Source organism: Vulpes lagopus, chromosome 9, assembly GCF_018345385.1.
Source record: "Vulpes lagopus strain Blue_001 chromosome 9, ASM1834538v1, whole genome shotgun sequence".
Classification (NCBI taxonomy): Eukaryota; Metazoa; Chordata; class Mammalia; order Carnivora; family Canidae; genus Vulpes; species Vulpes lagopus.
The window spans coordinates 52,371,987-52,392,702 of record NC_054832.1 but is presented as its reverse complement, the minus strand read 5'-3'; the positions used below and the strand labels follow the sequence as shown (position 1 = coordinate 52,392,702).

At 36.5% G+C, this 20,716-nt stretch overlaps 1 protein-coding gene across 5 annotated transcripts in view; it reads right to left on the bottom strand.

Annotated features, from left to right (window-relative positions):
* The window catches only part of ZNF704 (zinc finger protein 704), a 242,056-nt gene that overhangs the window by 184,739 nt on the left and 36,601 nt on the right, over positions 1-20,716 (bottom strand). For all 5 annotated transcript variants that reach the window (XR_005989897.1, XR_005989896.1, XR_005989898.1 and 2 more), the window contains exon 2: positions 7,747-7,988. Coding sequence is in view for 2 of the 5 variants with exons in the window: in XM_041768963.1 (XP_041624897.1) it covers positions 7,747-7,988 (242 nt within the window). In the remaining 3 variants the exon portion in view is untranslated. The remainder of the gene's footprint in view (positions 1-7,746; positions 7,989-20,716) is intronic.

Here is a 20,716-nt window from a genome sequence, read left to right as displayed (position 1 = left end):
AAGAAGAAACAACATTTGAGAGGGACACGTAAAGAAGTGCTTCAAAGAAGTTATTATTGCTAAAAGTAGAAAAGTATTAAATGCTAACAATAGAAAAGAAGAAAGATCTATAGTTAATGATAAAATTCTACTTTAAGAAGCTAGCAAAACAGGGAACTTAAAATCAAAATAATCAGAGAGAAGAAAATAACAAAGATGAACAAAGAAATCAATGAAATAGAAAATGGACAAATAATAGAAAATCAATATATACAAAGATTGCTCTTTGAGAACAGTCATAAAACTAATAAACTGCTAGATTGGTTAAAAAAAAGTTAGACAACAGACTGACCAGTATCAGAAATGAGAGAGGGAACATTACTACACAATCCTCAGATATTAGAAAAAACAAGGCAATATTATGAATAACTATATTTGACATCTAAATTAACGAAATGGATAAATATATATTGAAAGACACAGATTACAAAACCGAATCAAAAAGAAACACAGAAGCTAAACAGCATTATCAATTTTAAAAACTGAATCTGTAATTAAAAGCACGTCCATAAAGAAAACTCCAGGTCAAGATGGCTTCATTGGTGGATCTATCCTTTAAGACAAAGTAATACCAGGCCTAAAACAAACTGAAAAATAGGGGAGGAGGGAACACTTCCTAACTCGCTTCATGAGGTTATCATTAAACTTATATTAAAATCAGACAAAGAGATCCAAGTAAATAAAGTGACAGGTCAATGGATGGAAATGAATGAATCTTAACAGAATTTTAGCAAAAATGGTTCCTTTGGTATGTACAGGGCTGCAAAGTTCACTCAAAGGTCAAAGACCAATCAATGTAATTCAACATAAGGATTTTAAAAAGTATTCTCATGTAAATAGACGTAAAATTTTTTGTTACTATATTCAATATCTATTGGAGGAAAAAACTCTCAGCAAATTAGGAAGAGTACTTTCTTACTTTCATAAAAAAATTAGGTATACTGACAATACTATGTGTTGTTGAATACATAAAGCCACTGCAACTCTCATACATTACCAGTGGGAACATAAAATGATACAACTACTTTGAAAAAGTGGGGCAGTTTCTTAAGAAGTTTAATATGCAATGACCCACGAATTCAATTCTTGGGTATTTAAAAGTGAAAACATATTCCTTCATGGCAGCTTTATTCCTACTAACCCTAAACTGGATACAACCCAAATGTCCATCAGAAGTGAACAGATAATCAGATTATCATATAATCACACAATAGCATACTCTTTAGCAATAAAAAGTGATACACTACTGATAAACACAAAAGAAAAATATACTAAATCTTTTAAAAAAAATCACGCTGAGTGAATGAAGATTCCTGAAAATACAGCGTGTATGATTCCATTTATATGAATTCTAGAAAAGACAAAACTAATCCATAGAATATTGGCTGCCTAGTACTGAAGGTGAGAGGACAGGCTGACTGGGAACGGGTACAATGAAACTTTTTTGGGGGGATGAACATTTTCTGTATCTTGATCATGGCATTAATTACATGGGTACATATATCTGTTACAACTCATTAAAATATATATTTAAAGTGGATGCATTTTCCTACATGAATTATACCTCAATAAACTTGATTTAGAGACAAACTGAACAAATATCCACAAATTGAATAGTTATAGGAAAAGCAAAATTCTACCTAATGATGTATTAGAGGAGGTAGGTTACAATAAGTTACTGTCCTAATGAAAATGCTATTATGAAAAGATCGAATAAGAGTTTCTTTCATCTCTGTGGTCTCTCATGAATGAATGGATAAATTTTTTTAAAAGTTTCTTTCATAATAAGAAATAATAGAAAATGCAATGACAGTGTCTCTCCCTGAGAGGCATAGATAACTAATAATGTTATTAAGTCTTAATTAATGAATATGAATGATTACTCTATTCAAAGTAAATTTATAAGGCAATCTATAGATGCATTCATCAGTACTAGCAACCTATATTAACTTACCTAGAGCGGCTGTAACAAATTACCACAAACTGTTGGCTTAAAACATTAGAATGTTATTGTCTCATAACTTTGGAGGCTAGAGGATGAAATCAAGATGTCAGGGAGTCATATTTTTTTTAGTCTTTTAGTGCTGCTGTAACAAAACACCATAGACTAGGTAGCTTACAAACAACAGAAATTTATTTGTCACTGTTCTGGAGGCTGGGAGTCTGAGATCAGGGTTGATCAGAGATCAACCTAGCCATATGGTTGGCTGAGGGCCATCTTCTTGTCTTCTGGGTTGCATACTTCCTGTATCCTCACTTGGTAGAAGGGGTAAGGGAGCTCTCTGAGTCTTTGTATAAGGGCACTAATCCCATCCGTGATCGCTCCACCCTCATGACCTGTTCTACCTCCTAATACCTTCACCTTGGGGATTAGGTTTCACAAATGAACCTGGAAGAGGACACATTCACACCACAGCACTTTCTCTGAAGGCTCTTGAGGGGAGAATCTATTCCATGCCTTTCTCTTAGCTTCTGGTGTTGCTGCTGATCCTCTGTGTCCTCTGGTTTGTGGACAAATCAATCCAATCTCTGCTTCCATTGGCATTCTTCCTGTGTATCTTTTGTCTCCCCCTTCTTTTCTTATATGGATACCAGTCATATTGGTTTTATAGCCCACCCTGAAGACCTCATCTTAATTGGATTACATCTGCAAAGACCTTATTTCCAAATAAGATCTCATTCACAGGTACTGGGGGATAAGGACTTTGTCATATTTTGGGGGTACCCAATTCAATCCAAGCTTGCTCCAGATATCTGGCACACAGAGAACAAAAACCTTCATTTTTATTACCATCGTTTATACTCTCTCATAGTTTACAACTCTTTTACAATTTCTTAATTCTGGCATGATGTTATCGAACTTGTTGTCCAGCAGTTGTTTCTCTTTTGGTAAGTATCTACACTGTTTACTAAAAATCAGATTTTATAAAATTGTTTACTTTAAAAGCAGCAGATTTCAATTAATATATGCCAAAATATCCTACATACAATCTTTAAAACATATAGAAATACTAGAGCTGTCTTCATGAACCATATAAGGGAGTCAGCCCAGGTGCATCCCCAGCGACTCTCCACAACAGGGAAAGTTAACATGAGTGGAAGTTTCTCCTCTAAAATGGACTCTCCTGAGTCCTTCATGTTTTCTTTTCTGATACTCGAAGATTTTACCACCATGCCTAGTTACCCTTTCAGTTCAAACACTCCAACACTTTTTGGACTGTGAAAGAATTTGGTGTTAGCAACTCCATTCAAGCAAGCCAATTCACAAGGAGTCTCATGTTACTCTGTTACTCCAACAGCTTGGCACACACTCCAAGAACTGAAAAATGCCTTCCAACTACTTTTATGCCTCATATCCCTGGCTAATCTGTAAATTCCCTATGCTGGATTTAAAATCTCTCTTTCTTTCTCCCCAGATTTCCACCACTAATCTGGGCATGATTCATTTATTCTCTGGGCCCTGGTTCATTTTTTTCAAATCAGGCTAAAATCACTGTCTTCTCTAACGAATCCCTGAACTCTGCCCACAGGAAACCTCTGACTGGCAATGTCTTACTTACTGACCTTTGGCCTCTTATTCATTCCTTGAGCTGAACTACAGTATTGGAATTGCATTCTAGATGGACTCTTCAAGAATTCACACCCTTGTCTCTTTACACTCTTGTAGTTCATTTTTCTCAACTCTCCATAGAGATCAAGACAGCTAGTATTTTCTCCTAGAGATAATAGGACATAACTATAATTAGTAATTCTTCATTCCCCAATCACAATCTCATTTGGAGGGGGCTGTTGTCTTTTATAACCAGACATTAACAAGTGAATAAGCGATGAAAACTTCAAAAAGAGATGTATCACTTGGAGACTCTTGTCTCCACTATTAGTTCTGACACTCCCAGTAACCCTCAACCCCAAACTATTGCTCTCCAACAGTCCTTCAAATTGCAAAGAATTTTTTTTCTGTTAATAACAGATCTTTAATTCCAGAGAAACACTGTTTTGTTCACATGCTCTCTCATACACTCTGCTCTCTCTGCCTAGTTTTCTCCACTGAAGAACTTGGAATACTCTGAGCACCTCAACTCTATAATGCACTCACTTCAACTCTTATGACCCCACAAAGACTGTTTCTCCCTAAAACTGATCAAGCAATATCCCACAGATAAGTGGGCTCTACTGTATTTATGTAATGCAGGACTCCTGATGGCCTTACAAGGTAGTCCGGGACATTCTATCCAAATTTCCCTGGCTCTCTCCCTCACTGGACTCAGACCTACAACTGAGGTAGGTCTCACATGCATTTCCCTCCTTCCCTGCCCCTGCCCCTGACCCCTGGCCCCACCCCTTTTCTCCCACAGGTATCTGTCCCAATAAAACTCTTGCATTTAATCCTGTCTTGGCATTTGCTTCTTGGAAGACCCAGCCTAACACATCAAGATTAATGACTCATAAAAATTTATATTTCCCCGAAACTAGCAACTTTCAAATGGGGCCTCAGAAAGTAGATAAATAAACAGGGGTTTTGTAAAGTAGATCTCAGATACAGAGTTCCTCCTTCTCTGCTCCATTGATTCCCCACCTTGAAAAAGATACTAACAAAAAAAAATTTGGCTTTTAAATAGTTGTATCAAATTAATATCTTTCCTAATAGAAAAAGGTTCTTCTTTATGTACAAATTCATCCAGTTCTAATAAGAAGGGATCAACATAGGAACTGTTACTTGAAATTAGCTACTTTGGCACTTAGATGTCTATTTCTATGATTTAACTGTGAGTTCCTAGAGGGTTGGCATTCCATTCCATTCCATTCCATTTCTTTTCTTTTTCTTTTCTTTTCTTTTCTTTTCTTTCTTTCTTTTTTTTTTTTTTTTTACTGAGTTCTGGGTTTATAGTAGATACTCAGTATATAATCCACTGAATAGAAGCAGGAAATGCTCAATCACAGTGAAGTATTGATGGGGGGGGGGGTAGTACCTAGCCCCTTCTAGTGATTTGAAAAAAAAAAAACATAAAACATATCTATGACCTTCATTATACAAACCATAGAAAATAAACTTCAAAAAAAAAAATAAAATAAACTTCAAGTTCCATTTCACAAAATATAGAAAGCAAACATCAACAAAAATCTTTTTAGCTATAGTAGGAATAAGCAAAAGATAAAGCAAGGAAGATTATAAAGAATTGATTTTAAACTGTTGAGAAACTCTGTAACAGTGATACTGTATTGGTCAAAAATGGTTATCCTGTCTTTCTAAGAACTATCCAATATATAACTTCTGGATTTAAGATAATAAGTTTAAATACTCATGTGGCTAGAGCTATATATATAATATATATGTATATAATGCATTGCTATATATAATGCATATGTATACTATATATTGTATAAGATATAGATTTCCTTCCACCAATAAACTTTCATCCCGTAGACTTACTCAAAGTTCATTATTTATACATTGCCAATAGACAGAATTATATTCTCCTTTTAAACAAAAAGAAAAGTCCTGTATATTCCTACCATATCAGGTAAAGGAGTTTCTTTGAAACAAAATATTGGTCCACTTAGATGATAGTGGAAAGTTGACATTACAAAATAATTCCATGACAGTCAATGGAAATAGAACCAAAAGAATTGAGAGTTAGATAACTAGAACTCACGATTTCTGATTCCTTCATTGTCATTAAGAAGAACAACAATTTATTTAACCAACGGTTGGCATATTTATGATGATTAAATTCTTACTATAGCAATGAAAACAAGTGTATAAGTGGAAATCTCAAACAATGAAGCTTTTAACTAGTATTTCCCATAATAGATGAATACCTCTAAATTATACCTTGTCATTGGGGAATTTTTGCTGTATATTAATGGATTTAAAATCTAATTAACTTTTCTATACTGTTTAACAACACTACAGTAACACTCTCTTGACTCATAACTTTTAAGTACACTTAGTGAACTGGAGAAAGCAGGAAAAATATTCCACATATCAGAGTCAAAAAAGGAAGAAAACATTTTTCTTCCTTTCCTTTCATTATTTTCCCCAGAACCTACTGCAAGTGGGATGAAATTAAAGAAGAAAGATATATCTAAAACAATCTATGGTAATTTAAAATGATTAATCCCAGGTCTTTTAACATATAAAATGCTCTAGTGGAAATTTTAGGTAGAGTAAATCTTGTAGAACTGCAGGTTGTCACTAAAGGATCTGACACCAGGAAGTCTAATTTTTGCACTACAAGCTCAGGAAGAAAGTAAAACCATAGCTCTTCACATTTCAAATTAACATGTCACTTTTCCTATGAGTCAACCAAATAACAGATACGAATTGAAGTACCTACCAGTTTTAGGGCATGATAAAACATTTTATAATGAGCCCCCAGTTAACGGAACTAATCCTGAAGAATTTAACATGTGTTTGATATGAAAAAATTAGAAAAACAAATAATTCCAAGTAGTTAAGTGGAAGTAATGAATATAAAAACATTTTCAACCGAAGGTTAAGGAAAACAAAAAGACCTATAATTTTAGAAAGTATGACAAATTTGGTAGCAGAATGGAAAAATACATATTTTCTAGAGGAGATATTTTTGACTTAATATAGAAAGCAATGAAATTCTAATTATAATAAGAGAATAGGTAGAAAAGAAACATTTATTCCTTTTCCAAGGATACTATTTTCCTAGTTAGCTGTCTGAAACCTTTCAAACAAATAGAGGACATCTCAAAAAATTGCTTACAAAGCTTCATTATAAACAGTTTATGGTAACAAAATATGGCGTACATATATCAAGCTTTCATGCTACAGCATTTTCATTCTTTTCTTCATCCAACAAAGATTTTTGGAGCCCCTAGCACATAATTAAGCATCATTCTAGTGCTATAGATACAGCATGAACAAGATGGACTAAAATCCTGGCCGATATGGAACTAATTTTCTACGTGAAATAAATAACAAGTGCGAAAATAAGTAAAAGATCTAGTATGTTCCATCCTACTACTGTTCCATTGTCATTCTGCCATAATATTGTCCTTTGATTTAATGCTACTGGATGTAGCATAAGTAAAATTATAATGTGATAAAAGCCTTTTGATACTTCCATAAACCCTGTTGGCCCAGTTCTAAGGTTGATCTGTCATAAAAGGATTACCATGATATAAACCAGGGATCACCAAACTTTTTCTGTAATGAGTCACACATAAATATTTTAGGCTTTGCAGGCCACCTATGATCTGTGTCACATTTTCTTCATTTTTTTTAACCCTTAAAAAATGTAAAACCACTGTTACCTCATAGGCTATAAAAAAACATGCCTGGGACTGAATCTGGACTGCGGTCATCACTCTCCAACCTTTGCCCCAAATCTGAGTATCTGAGTATCCCTGCTTTTTAGGTGGCTATGCTTAGTACTACATTTCATGGCTTTTTATTTTTTTTACATTTAATCTTTTACTCTTTATTATTCATTTTCCAAAATCGAATAAAACATTCTTTTCTAAACCTACAATATTACCAACCAGTGCAGCCTCAAAGTCAGTTGTGAAGAGCAGGGCTACAAACTCTATTTGACACAAGCAACATGAAAACATTCTTGGCAGAAAACCCTTCCAAAGTCTATATGCTTTAGAGAGATAGTGTGGTGGAGATTGTATACACACTCTCCATTGGCTTTCTGGGGCAGACACATAGAAAGACTAATGTTCCCTTACCTTGCTGGAGGAACATCAATATTAGAAGAAACAACTTTTCGTTTTTGCTCAAGGAGACAGATGGAGCGAGTGTTCTCTTTTTCATGGTCAAGGGCTCGGTTGGCTTTTTTGGTGTCTGCTGTTTTCACATCTTCCTCCATGGCCAAGGAAAACAAGTGCTGATGAGACATTTTTTTACTAGAGTCACGTTTTAAGTCCTCTGGTTGAAATGTGAAGGTCATTTCCCGCTTAATGCTCCCCACCTGTGAAATGAAACACAAAAATCCTTACTCACCCAGAACATCAAGCTTTGCATGACCATGTAGATGACCCTAGAAAATACCACAGACCAGAAACCTCCTTGCTGAAGATTTTATAGTTTAAAAGAGAAAAATGTAACAGAGAAATAAAATAACTGACATTATAAAATAAGATATGATTGATGCATCATCTGTCATAATGCAAACAAGCAGCATCACGAACATAAGAGGAACCTTCAGTCATACAAAAACTTTGAAGACTTGAAAGTATAATACTTCTAAAACAAATCTAAAAATTTAATACATCACTGTTTTCTACAACTGAGAAACTCAAGTAAATAAATCCTTAAATATTTCACACTCATTATGTTGAATAGAAGAGTGCTATAAACATAAAATGAGCTTTATCTTGGACTATAAATAATGATCTTAACCATACTCTTTAGTTCAGGAAGAACTGGTTTTATCTTTTATCTACAACAGTTAAGATCTTAATGAAATCCCTCATTAATATGATGATTAAAAAGTCATTAATTTTTCTTATCATTTTTTTACTAAATCCAACAATGCTTAAGGCTTAAGACAGACATAAAATTAAGCCTCAGGGCATTGACTCTGGTAATTTCAGAATTTGTGATAACTAAAAACAAAGCCTGAAATTAAAGAAATATTTTTGTAAAGGTGGTTGGCTGGTATTGTGAGTGAGGTTTGGAGTGAACTTGTTAAAGTCATGAGTGTACAAAGAAGAGGCAGAGGGGGGACCTGGGTGGCTCAGCCAGTTAAGTGTCCACCTTTGTCTCAGGTCATGATCTCGGGCTCCTGAGATTGAGCACCGTGTCAGGCTCCCTGCTCAGCAGGGACTCTGTTTCTCCCTCTCCCTCAGCTCCTACCCTGCTCATGCTTTCTCTTACTATCTCTCTTTCTCTGAATAAATAAAATCTTTTTTAAAAAAAGTGAAAAAAAAACCAGAAAAGGAATCAGTACTCTATTGATAAGTGGAGTGTGTTTCAAAATTATGCACACCTGTTAAGACATATCACTGGCCCATATGACAGCTCCTCCCTTGTGTGGACTTAGTCTATAAAATCAATAAATCTTCACTTACCAACTTAAATGGAGGATATGCTTTTCTTTCTTTTTAATTTTAGATAGGAGGAAAAGCACACAAAATTTGATCAAATAGATTTAGAATTACAGAAGCTAAAGCCACAAACAAGGCATTTTCAGAATAAAATGAGAACATATGTGTTCGATAATAGCAGGCTGGCAAAGTATGATATTAAAGACCAGAAATTCCCAGACTAAAGGGAAACTCTGAGGTATGCACGTTAGAGTCACAGGACTTGCTCACATATGAGAATTTCCAGAACCCAGAGATGACTTATGCCTTGGAATCCACTTGGCTGGAATGTATTTTTCCTATGAACACGGAGCTTTAAACTGAGCTCTCTTCTCTCCTTGGCCTGTACTTGTCAAGGCAAAATGATCTTCTTCCTGTGGTGTTCCTGTCAGATCTAGCTGCAGGAAAATGGTCAGCCACTTTTGGTCTTCTTTCATTAAAAAGTTACCATATTTCAGGATCCCTGGGTGGCGCAGTGGTTTAGCGCCTGCCTTTGGCCCAGGGCGTGATCCTGGAGACCCGGGATTGAATCCCACGTCAGGCTCCCGGTGCATGGAGCCTGCTTCTCCCTCTGCCTGTGTCTCTGCCTCTCTCTCTCTCTCTGTGTGTGACTGTCATAAATCAATAAAAATTAAAAAAAAAAAAAAGAAAAGGTCTTAAAAAAAAGTTACCATATTTCTTGAAATGAGTGCTTTTAAGAGCTGTTTTAATGACATCAATATACAATAGAAAAAGATAAAATATTTAAAAATTCAAAAAATGCAGAATGCCCAATAAAAATGTAGCTTGGAAAACTGACAAATGTAATTATGAGTATTTCACATATCCACCACAAGTCACTTTCTATGTAATTTTTTCTGCCTGGAGGTAGGAGAGGGAAGTGTTTTTTCATTTCCATAGCACCTTATTCCAAACCTGTGTTACAACACGGATACGCTAAACACCAGGTATAGCACATGAAAACAAAGGCCTGTTTTTTTTTTTTAAGATTTATTTATTTTTATTTATGATAGACACAGAGAGAAAGAGAGAGGCAGGGACACAGGAGGAGGGAGAAGCAGGCTCCATGCCGGGAGCCGGACGTGGGACTCGATCCCGGGACTCCAGGATCTCGCCCTGGGCCAAAGGCAGGCTCCAAACCGCTGAGCCACCCAGGGATTCCCCAAAAGCCTGGTTTTGATGATTATAAATAGTTTCCCCCTAGGTGTCAAGTATTACATTAATTAAATATTTAAGTAGTCATTAGTATTAAGTTGTGGCAATAATTGACATCTATACCTCCCTTGGGGCTAACTGTACTAGTTAAATGAATTCAATTCAAAGACAGGGTTAGTGGAGAACATTATAGGAAGCTAAGCTTTTAGCTTCAAAATTTTAGGTAAAAAAAAATCCAGCATTCTAAGGCAAATTAATAGAAAATAGAATAAATTTCCTATAGAAATTATATTATAATTATATGTCATGTTTTTAGCCAAGACCTCATAAAGATATAGTTAATATTCAACAATGTAAGCTATAAATTTTCCACAATACATCCTAAGCAAAAAATTAATCTCTCAATAGTAATCAGGGAATTTTAGCAATGTAATGGATTTCAGAGGCTATTTAGCCCAAACTCCTTGTATTAAAAGTGGAATTAAAAGGAGTCAGAGATAGACCAAAGAGGACAAAAAAATATAGTGATGAGTAAGAGATTTTAGGTACTTTGAGTCATGGATTCCACTATGTGTAAAGTTGGTGGAAGGAGTGGGTGACAGGTGTAGGTCTTCATTATGTTACTATGCTTTAAAATTTACATATAGAGATTATATGCTTTTAACATTCTTTTATAGATATTAGATATTAATATTAAAAAGATTTTTTTGAAGGAGCATTCACAGGAAAGTAGAGAGTGGGAAGAGTACATGAAGTCAAGTCTTGAGAAGCTGGGCTCTGAAATGGCTCAGAGGAATAGGGTGTTGGCTGGAGAGAATGCTGGACAGGGAGACTTTTCTAAGATGAGAGGTAATAGAGCATGTTTGAAAGCTGAGTCAGAATGGAGAGAAAGAGATGAGTAAGGATAGTAGTAGCAGTAGAAGGGGATAGGACTAACATCCAGTTGTCGCACCTCTAGCAGATTAGCAAAGAATACAGCAAAGGGAACATATGAACCCTGATTAAATTTGGATCCCTATTAGATTAGCAGAACAAAGAAGCTAAAGGAAGATATGATTCCATTTATATGAGATTTCCAGAAAAGGCAAATCTATAAAGACAGAAAACAGATCAGTGATTGCCTGAGGCTGGGAGTAGGAGCAAGAATTGATAGCAAATGCATGCCAGAGAACATTCTATGGTGGGGGAAATATTCTAGAACTGGACTATAACAACATTTGCATAATGCATATTTTTATTAAAAATAATTGAACTGTATTTTTTAAAGATTTATTTATTTATTCATGAGAAACACACACACACACACACAGAGGCAGAGACATAGGCAGAGGGAAAAGCAGGCTCCCTACAGGGAGTCTGATATGGGACTCAACTCAGAACCCTGGGATCACGACCTGAGCCGAAGACAGACACTCAAGCTCTGAGCCACCCAGGTGCCCTGAACTCTTAAAATGAGATGACTATTATGGTATGTAGATTTTACCTCAACAGTACTGTTAATTAAAAAAAAAAAAAAAAGAACTAAACCAGGAGTAACTGATGTGGACAGTATATTTACAAGGACCTTGAGACCAGATATTGGGAAACTGTGCTTGTAAACAGGCTTCCATAAAGTCTGTAAATCTTTTCTTCTTTTCTATTCTTTTCTTTCTTCTTTCTTTCTTTCTTTCTTTTTTTTTTTTTTTTTTGAAACACAGGTGGTAATATGCCACAAGCAACTGTATGGTTATATTCTGCATACTGGTAAGATGTGGCTAAAATCCAGCCCCACTCAAGCTATGTCCTCTGGCTTTGTCACCCATGGAAGAGGGACACTTTCCAATTCTTCCAACCTGAAAGGAATTTTTGTACTTCATCTGCCCAAAGAGGGCACTCTTATTCATTTTTTCCCCAATTTGCACAATGCCCTGGTGACCAAAGGAAAGTCTTCCGATGACCTACGTGGCCTGGGCCAAGTTAGCTTCCTTCCTGGAAGCAGATATCAATTCATTAGGTGACTCATATAAGCTGGATAGTTTTGATAGTAAAAATGTTGAGGGTATTAGAAGAAGCAGCACTCTATGCTACAGTTTAATTTTTTTTTAATTTTTTTTATTTATTTATGATAGTCACAGAGAGAGAGCGAGGCAGAGACACAGGCGGAGGGAGAAGCAGGCTCCATGCACCGGGAGCCTGATGTGGGATTCGATCCCGGGTCTCCAGGATCGCGCCCTGGGCCAAAGGCAGGCGCCAAACCGCTGCGCCACCCAGGGATCCCTATGCTACAGTTTATAAGGCGGCAAAGGGTTCAACACAGAAGACAGCCAGAAAACAAACCCAATCTAGAAGCCCCAGTGACAAACAACAAAGAAAAACAGCAAGATCACTGACTAGTAATCTCTAGGAGAAAATACAAGGCTAAAGTTTGTGACTAATCCTAGCCTAGATTAAAAAAAAAAAAAAAGTGTCTCCTGCCCAGGAAAGGATTAATCTGTCTCACTGTAATGAGACTGTAAATTGGAAGGTAGTGTATTTGATTTTGGTTGTCACATTTCAAGACAGTCACTCACAAATTGGGACAAACACAAGAATGATCAGCATGGCAAAGGATCTTATTGGGAGGAACTGGGAATATTTTGTCTAGAAAACAGACAGGTTATGCCCCACACAGCTGCTCTTAGATGAATGGAGAGCTCTCTTGGAAGAAGAGGAATTTGAGTCCTTCTGTATTCCTTTAGAAACAGGATCAGTGGCACCCACCTCTGCTTCTAGCTAACCCCCTTCTGACCTTATGGTACTGTCTCTTCCTCTTTTCTTCTTCTTACTTTTTTACCATATTGTAAAAGAAATACTTTGTAAGAAATACTACTTTCTACTTAACTGTATCTTCATGGAGTCATAAACTGGTAAGTAGGTAGATTCTCAGAAGTTACCTTGTCTCATTTAAACATTTAATTTTTCACTCTTTCCAGAGTTTAAATGGATCTTTCATTTTTTAAAATGTTTATTACAAAATATATGCTTGTTATTAAATTTTTAATAAAAATGTGTATGAAATAAATGGGGGAAAGCTTTTATTCCTCCCCACTCTTTTTCCCAGCCCTGCCTGGTCAAATCCAACCCCTCGACAGAACAGCTTTTAACAATGTACTGCAACACTTTAAATTACTTAAAATGCATTAAATACCTATCCATGTAAATATACTGTTTGGAGTGTCTAAACATGAATGTGATTATACTACATTACTTTTCTTCTCTTTTAAAAAAGATTTTATTTATTTATTCACGAGAGACACAGAGAGAGAGAGACAGAGACACAGGCAGTGGGAGATGCAGATCCCAGGACCCCAGGATCATGACCTGAACCAAAGGCAGACACTCAACCACTGAGTCACCCAAGTGCCCCTACATATATTTTTCTGCAACTTATTTTTCACTTCACAATAAATCATGGGCAACTTTTCATTATAATAGTAGATAGGCCAATTTTTAAAACACTGAAAATTATAACAGTTCATGAGATCAGATTTTTAAATCTCTTCTTGGCAGACACTGAGCTTCTTTTTAATTTTTCATTATGAAAAATAATTCTACAATGAACATCCTTGTGTCTGTACGCATATTGCTTTATGCACTTATGCAAGCATTTTTGTAGGAAAAATTCCAGGAGGTTGAAATTTCTGAATCAAACAACCAAAATTTTCTTCATGGGGGAACAAAGCATGGAACACCCACACAATGGACATACCATGAAGTCACTAAAAGAAGGTCATCAGACTATATCCTTGATCTATTAAGAGGAAAACATTTGTCCATGATCAATTAAGAGAAATAGACAAGTTGCAGACTAATATGTTAGACATAATTGCACTGCATTTAAAAAACAGAGTAGTTGGCTAAAAAGCTATACATCCTGAGGAACAGAAGACTGAATAGGTCAAAAGGGCACTTTGACTTCTTTTCCTATATAATTAGAAATACCTATGGATGGGGACACACACACACACACACACACACACATTTTTAGGTGGTGAGATTATGGAAGACCTTTATGTTTTTAAGGTTCTCAAATTAAAAAAAAATAAAGACAATTTAAAAACTAAGAATCACAAAAATAATGAGGAATAATGCTCTGCTAGATGACAAAGGAAACTGGGATTCTCAAGTACTGTTGGAGGGAAAACACATGTTGTAGGAGGCAGATCTGGTGAAAGGTAGCAAATTTAATTGTGCATCAATTCTACATCTAAGGGGGAAAAAAGAAAAGCACACAAAGATATTTATCTCAGAACTTTTTTTTTTTTTAGAACTTTTTTTTTTTTACAGAACTTCTTATAATATTAAACAAATGCAAAATCAATAAATTTGGGGTTAAGTATGTATAAACAAAATGTATGGCTAAAAACTGAGACATATCTTTGTATTTATTAAAATGGAAAGACATTTAATGTATTGACTGAAAACAAAGGAAATCCAAATGAGTATATGAAATATGATCTCTGGGATGAGGGATGTGTCCACATAAAGAAGGGAAAATTCTGAAAGGATATTCCAAAATATTAGGAATCATTTTCCTTGGGAGCGGACTTATAGGTCAATTTTGCTTTCTGTTTTGTTTGCATATAGTTTGGTATTTTAAAAAAATGAAATCTTGCCATTTGCAACAACATGGAGGAACTAGAGTGTATTATGCTAAGCGAAATAAATGAATCAGAGAAAGACAATTATCATATGATCTCACTCATATGTAGAATTTAAGAAACAAAACAGAGGATCCTAAGATCCTAAGGGAAGAGAGGGAAAAATAAAACCAGACAAAATCAGAGAGGGAGACAAACCATAAGAGGCTCTTAATCATAGAAAACAAACTGAGGGTCGCTGGTGGGGAAAGGCTGGGGAGGATGGAATAACTGAGTGATGGACATTAAGGAGGGATCATGATGTAATGAGCACTGGGTATTATATAAGACTGATGAATCACTGATCTGTACCTCTGAAACCAATTAATAGGTTATATGTTAATTAACTGAATTTAAATTAAAAAATAAATAAACAAACAAACCTATGCAGTTATTCTATGATGAGAAAATACGCATCATTTTTATATAATTGTTTCTCAAGAATCTGGCATTTATATAGAGAATAATTTTTCTTCTGCTAACTTGCAATTATTAGTATATATGCATATATTAAAGGGGAAAAATGAATTACTTAAAATAATACATTCGCTTGCACTATTACTTTCATTGATTATCAGTACCTCTCAATCATATTGTACTACAATAACTACCATTGAATTCCTTCCTTCTACCCAACACAGAAGCCCTTCATACAGCACATCACAGATACACACATTATCCAGTGTAATTTCTTGCATGGGAACAAAGCTTCAGTGTTCAATTATATGAGAATACTACCAATTACTGAGTTAATGAACAAATAAAACTCAAAATTTTTCTTCCAATGAACAGCTTTTGTTTTCCTAAAAGAAGATAAACAGCATAACTATAAATATGATATACTTGGGAAAATTGCAATATCTTCAACAAGAAGTTAACAGTATCTGTTTAAATCCTGAATTTCTCTAAATGGTGTCCTTTGTAAATTGGATGCCACTTTCTAAGACAGGGACTGAAGCTCATCAGCTTTTCTCAATACAAAAACATCTGGTTTTCATAGGAGGATTCTAACAGCTCATCAGAAAAGAGGATGGCTTCTAACATCAGCCCACTTAACTTGATCAATCCTTTCTTCTGTCTATACTCAAGTGCATTCCAGGCCACCTTGATCCTAACACCCTCCCTATGGATTTATAGTAGTAAGATGCCAAAAAGCATGTGTCAACACTCACCCTTGGAAACCGTCCTTGCTTACTCATCTCAAACCAATAAAATTTGAGGAGTTGGCTCTGGAGATTAACTGGATTTCCAGGAACAATCTGCAGAAAGCCAACCCTTTTGGGGCTTTCTGCAGAGTAAGAAAGTAGAATCAAAATTTTGGAAAAGAGAATGAAATTCATGCCACAGCAAAACCACTCTTGGAGAGCAAGCCTTAGGAAGCAAGTGAATGGTCTACTTGGCCAATCAACTCTTTAAGACTTTTGCAATTCACCAGGAAACCACACAGTCACACCTGAAAGGCTCTGTAAGAGAATTTTTCCTATTTCAGATAGTATTTTCCTACATTAGGATTTATTTTTTAAGCTTGCTTTCAAAACATACAAATATACACTACATATTTAGTGACTGATGACAATGGCACATCAACCACAGTGTGGAATAGTAGTCAGACCCAAAGATTTTCAAATGTGTCACCAAAAAAGGAAAGGTTACATTAATAATAGGAAAAACTGACTCTAAATTAACTTAAAATATTACCACTAAGGGTCATGCTCAAAGAAAGATTGGACTCCTGAGTCAGTTGTGAAGAAGTATGTCCGAAAATAGTCAACAGAACTCTACTCATCACTTCACATTAAATTCTTCAAATTTCATGCTAGCTACACAGAAAAATAAGTCGTGTGGCAAATCTATCCAGTCCTAACAAATAGGTGTAATAGAAACACTTTAAACACAATTGCTTGCAATTACTAGGCCCTTGGTTATATCCCTTAGCCCTCTGAAACCAACAAAGTATTTGACTGCTTCATCCTCAAGTACATTATTTCTCTGTACCAAGACCGTAAAATGGCAGATGAAAGTCAGAATGGTTTGGTGGTGTGAAGATGGGGCAAGAAGTAAAAATCACAACAGAGATGAAATCCTTGTTAAGTTCTGGCATTGTGCATTCTAGCCATACAAGTCCACTATCTCAGCAATCAAGGTTGTTAATCCTGGGCTTACTATAGCAGGTTTTAACTTTAATATCGTGATGACTTAATATTCAACAAAGCATGACTTGGCTTGCCTGATGGCAATTAGTCAGCTGCACATTTAGGAAAGTTATTGCAAAAATATTTGGTGGATGACTTCTTGGCTGAGGTTTCAAGTCTTCTATTAAAATTATGCAAGTGGAAACAAATTATGCAAGTGAGAACACACAACTTAAGTATTTTTAAAAATGTTTTCTGAAAAGCGCCCCCAAAATGGAAATACCTATTTCTTTAAAGTCCAATATAGACTCAGGCTCAGTTAAAGTTGCCTGCATATCTTTTCAAACCAGATGTAAGGAGAGAAGGGAAATCAATATCAACATGGGTTGTTGGCCTTATTGGATTTAACTTTAGTATACAGAATTTGTAACTTATCACATCAATTAGGTATTCCATTTGTTTTATATAAACTAAAGTTAAACTCAACCAATTATATTCAATCCATGGGAAAATGCTCTGGCCTTTACCTTCTGAATATATCTGAATCCAATCATTTCCCACCACCTTCCACAGCCAAACCACCATCACCTCTTGCCAGGATTTGTACAATAGTTTCCTTCCTGGATTCCTGTTTGCATCCTTGCCCTACCATCCACATGCCCCAGTTCCTTCTCAGTAACAGTAGCTAGTCTTATCTCTGAAAAACAAGAGTCAGATCATGCCCTTCCTCATTTCAGAACCTCCCAATGGCTCCCCATTTTGCACAGAATAAAAGCCAAAGTCCTTGCAGTGGCCTCCAGAGCCTCACTTGAGCTGGCTCCCCTCTATCCTTCCTTCTCCCTCTCCTGCTCCCTCCCTCCATTCTCCTCTCTTCCCCATCCATGATGGTCTTGAACATGCCAGACACACCCCTGTCTTGGGGCCTTTCCACTGGCCACTCCATCTTTCAGGAATGTTCTTCCTTCATATACCCACATTGCTTGCTTTCTCACCCTTTCATTCTTTGTGCAAATGTCTCCACCCTCTTTAAAGTGGCAGCACACCTTTCTTCCTCTCCACATCTGCCATATTCCATTTAACATTGTTCTTTAGCATTTAACATTTCACAACAAACCATATAATTGATTATTTATTACACTTATGGTCCGGGCTGCTCCATCAGAATGTTAGCTCTATGAGGGGAGACATTTTTTAATTTTGTGTACTGATGGTTTCCCAGCACCTGTAAGAATGTTTGAAACACAGTGGGTGGGCCTCACTAACTATTTGTGGAATAAATGAATGAATTTTGGGTGATTATACATGGTAGCACCTACTAATAAAGTTTAAGGAGGATGGACGCCAGGTTCCTGAGGCTGCAAAGCATGGGGTTCCTCGGTCTAAAAGAAATTTCCTAAGCTACCAGAAGGAAATAGTGGATTGTGCTATATTTGGGGAAGAAATAAGTGAAGCGCAGAACGGTCACCATCTTAATCCTTTCCTTATCAAAGTATTCAACTTTATTTCTTGGAGGATTTTATCTCTGGGAGTGTAATCCTTGTTTTAAAATAAAATCTACAGAAAATATAGGATTTATTTTACTCTCTAAATTAAGGGACTCTGGACCTTCCTTCTACAAATATCACCAGGTTAAACCAGGATAGAGAGAAAATAAGGCATAATTTCAGAAGCAAGTCACAGCTAAAGTTTTGTGATTTTCAAACTCCTGGGGAGTGAAGATTCCTGGAGAGCAAAGTGTTAGGGGCAGGTCATCAAGCAGCCTGATCCCCAGGGATGCCGAGGGACACTTCTTCACACCTGCCTGTGGCTCCCAGCAGATCCAGCCCCCTTGCTCTCCCAATGAATTCTAACATTTATAGTCAAGAACAATGATAATCAATGTCACCTTCAATTTCTTCCACATTTGGTCTACAGTGACTACTTGAGCCCCACCTGAAGTTTTTTCTTAGAAGCTTCGTTCTGAAGAGTACAGGCAGCTGTTTTACTGAGAGGCAGCTGACCTATAGAAGACTGTCCATACCAACTGCTGTGACTGTCACGCAGAGAGTCTCAATGATTGCCACTGCCACTGCCATTGCCAAGAGGAGCTGGGGCACAGAACAGACCTTCGTTGTCTCTGATCTTTCCTCTTTGGAGCCTCTCACCGGACCCCTGTCACTGGAACCTTACCCTGTCTCATCACGCTGAAGCGAGGGGCTACTCTAGAGACCACAAACTTCACAGGGCCTTTCCCAAATCCCTATAGGAGATATGATACAGAAAGATATCGGAGAGAGGCCCCTATAGAAAGATATCGGAGAGAGACCCCTATCTCCCAAAGGGCCTCTCTGCTCCCCTGCTGAGCATCTCTGAGCTCCCTGGTCCCCACCTGGCCTGAATCCTAAGCACAAACACATAGCAAGAAAAAAGAGATTCATGGGAACTCAAGCAGTATGTAAAAGCTAATTTTTTAAAAAATGGGTTAAATAGTTATTTGCCACTGACCTGGGAGTCAAATCAGACTTTAAAACAGAGTTTCTCTGATGAAACCACACATTTCCCAAACGTGGTTGGAATAGAACTTTATGGAAAGTTGCTGAATGTACTTCTGATATGTATAAATAAAAAGGCAAATCAGTTCTTGAAGAGCATATGACACAATTTCTTTGGGCACAGACAGGGCCAAGAGAATCTTTCCTTTCAGGAGTCTGATAGGAAAGAGTAATTTTAACAGATGAGGAGTTGCTTCTTATGAATGAGCAAAGAAAGTGGTTTCTTGAGATGGAACCCACTCTTGATGAAGATGCTGGGAAAACTGTTGACATGACAACAAAGGATTTATAATATTACATAAAGTTAGATGATAAAGCATTTGACCAGATTGATTACAATTCTGAAAGAAGTTCTACTGTGGGTAAAATGCCATCAAACAGCATCATGGGAACAGCATCTACAAAGAAACAAACAGCATCTACAGAGAAAATGTTCATGAAAGGAAGACTCAACTGATACAGCAAACTTCATTGTTGTCTTATTTAAAGAAGTTGCCACAGCCACCCCAACCTTCAACAACCATCACCCAGATCAGTCAGCAGTCATCAACATTGAAGCAAACCTTCCACCAGCAAAAAGATTAAAATTCTCTGAAAGCTCAGATGATGGTTAGCATTTTTTAGTAATAAAGTATTTTTAAAATTTGAAAAAAATAAATAAAAATAAAAATAAAAATAAAAATAGAAATTGATGTGCAGGTGATGAGGCCAGGCCACATGCACCTGAGAAACTAGAGAAAAACAGGGAAGAGTGAAGAGGAGGGATACACAGACTCTGGAGGGAAACAGGAGCAGAGAATAGAAGGATCCTCAGACGCACGGGATCTGAGAGCTGCCTCACTCTCCACACCCCCAGTCCTCTACCCATCCACACCTGAGTGCTGGCAGCAGCTGTCTCCTGCTACAGGCCTTGATCGATAGTCCCCTCACACACATAACCCCCATCCATCCACCTCACCCCACTTTTCTTCTCTGTAAAACCTGCATGGGTTTCAATGTCTTGCAATGAAAAACAAAAGTATTAGACTAACCCAATACCTTTAATTCCTTTGGCAAGAGAACTATAAAAATAGCTTTTCAAACTCAAAAGCGGTTGCCACAGCCTGACACAACTCGTTTTGCAGAGAGATTAAGA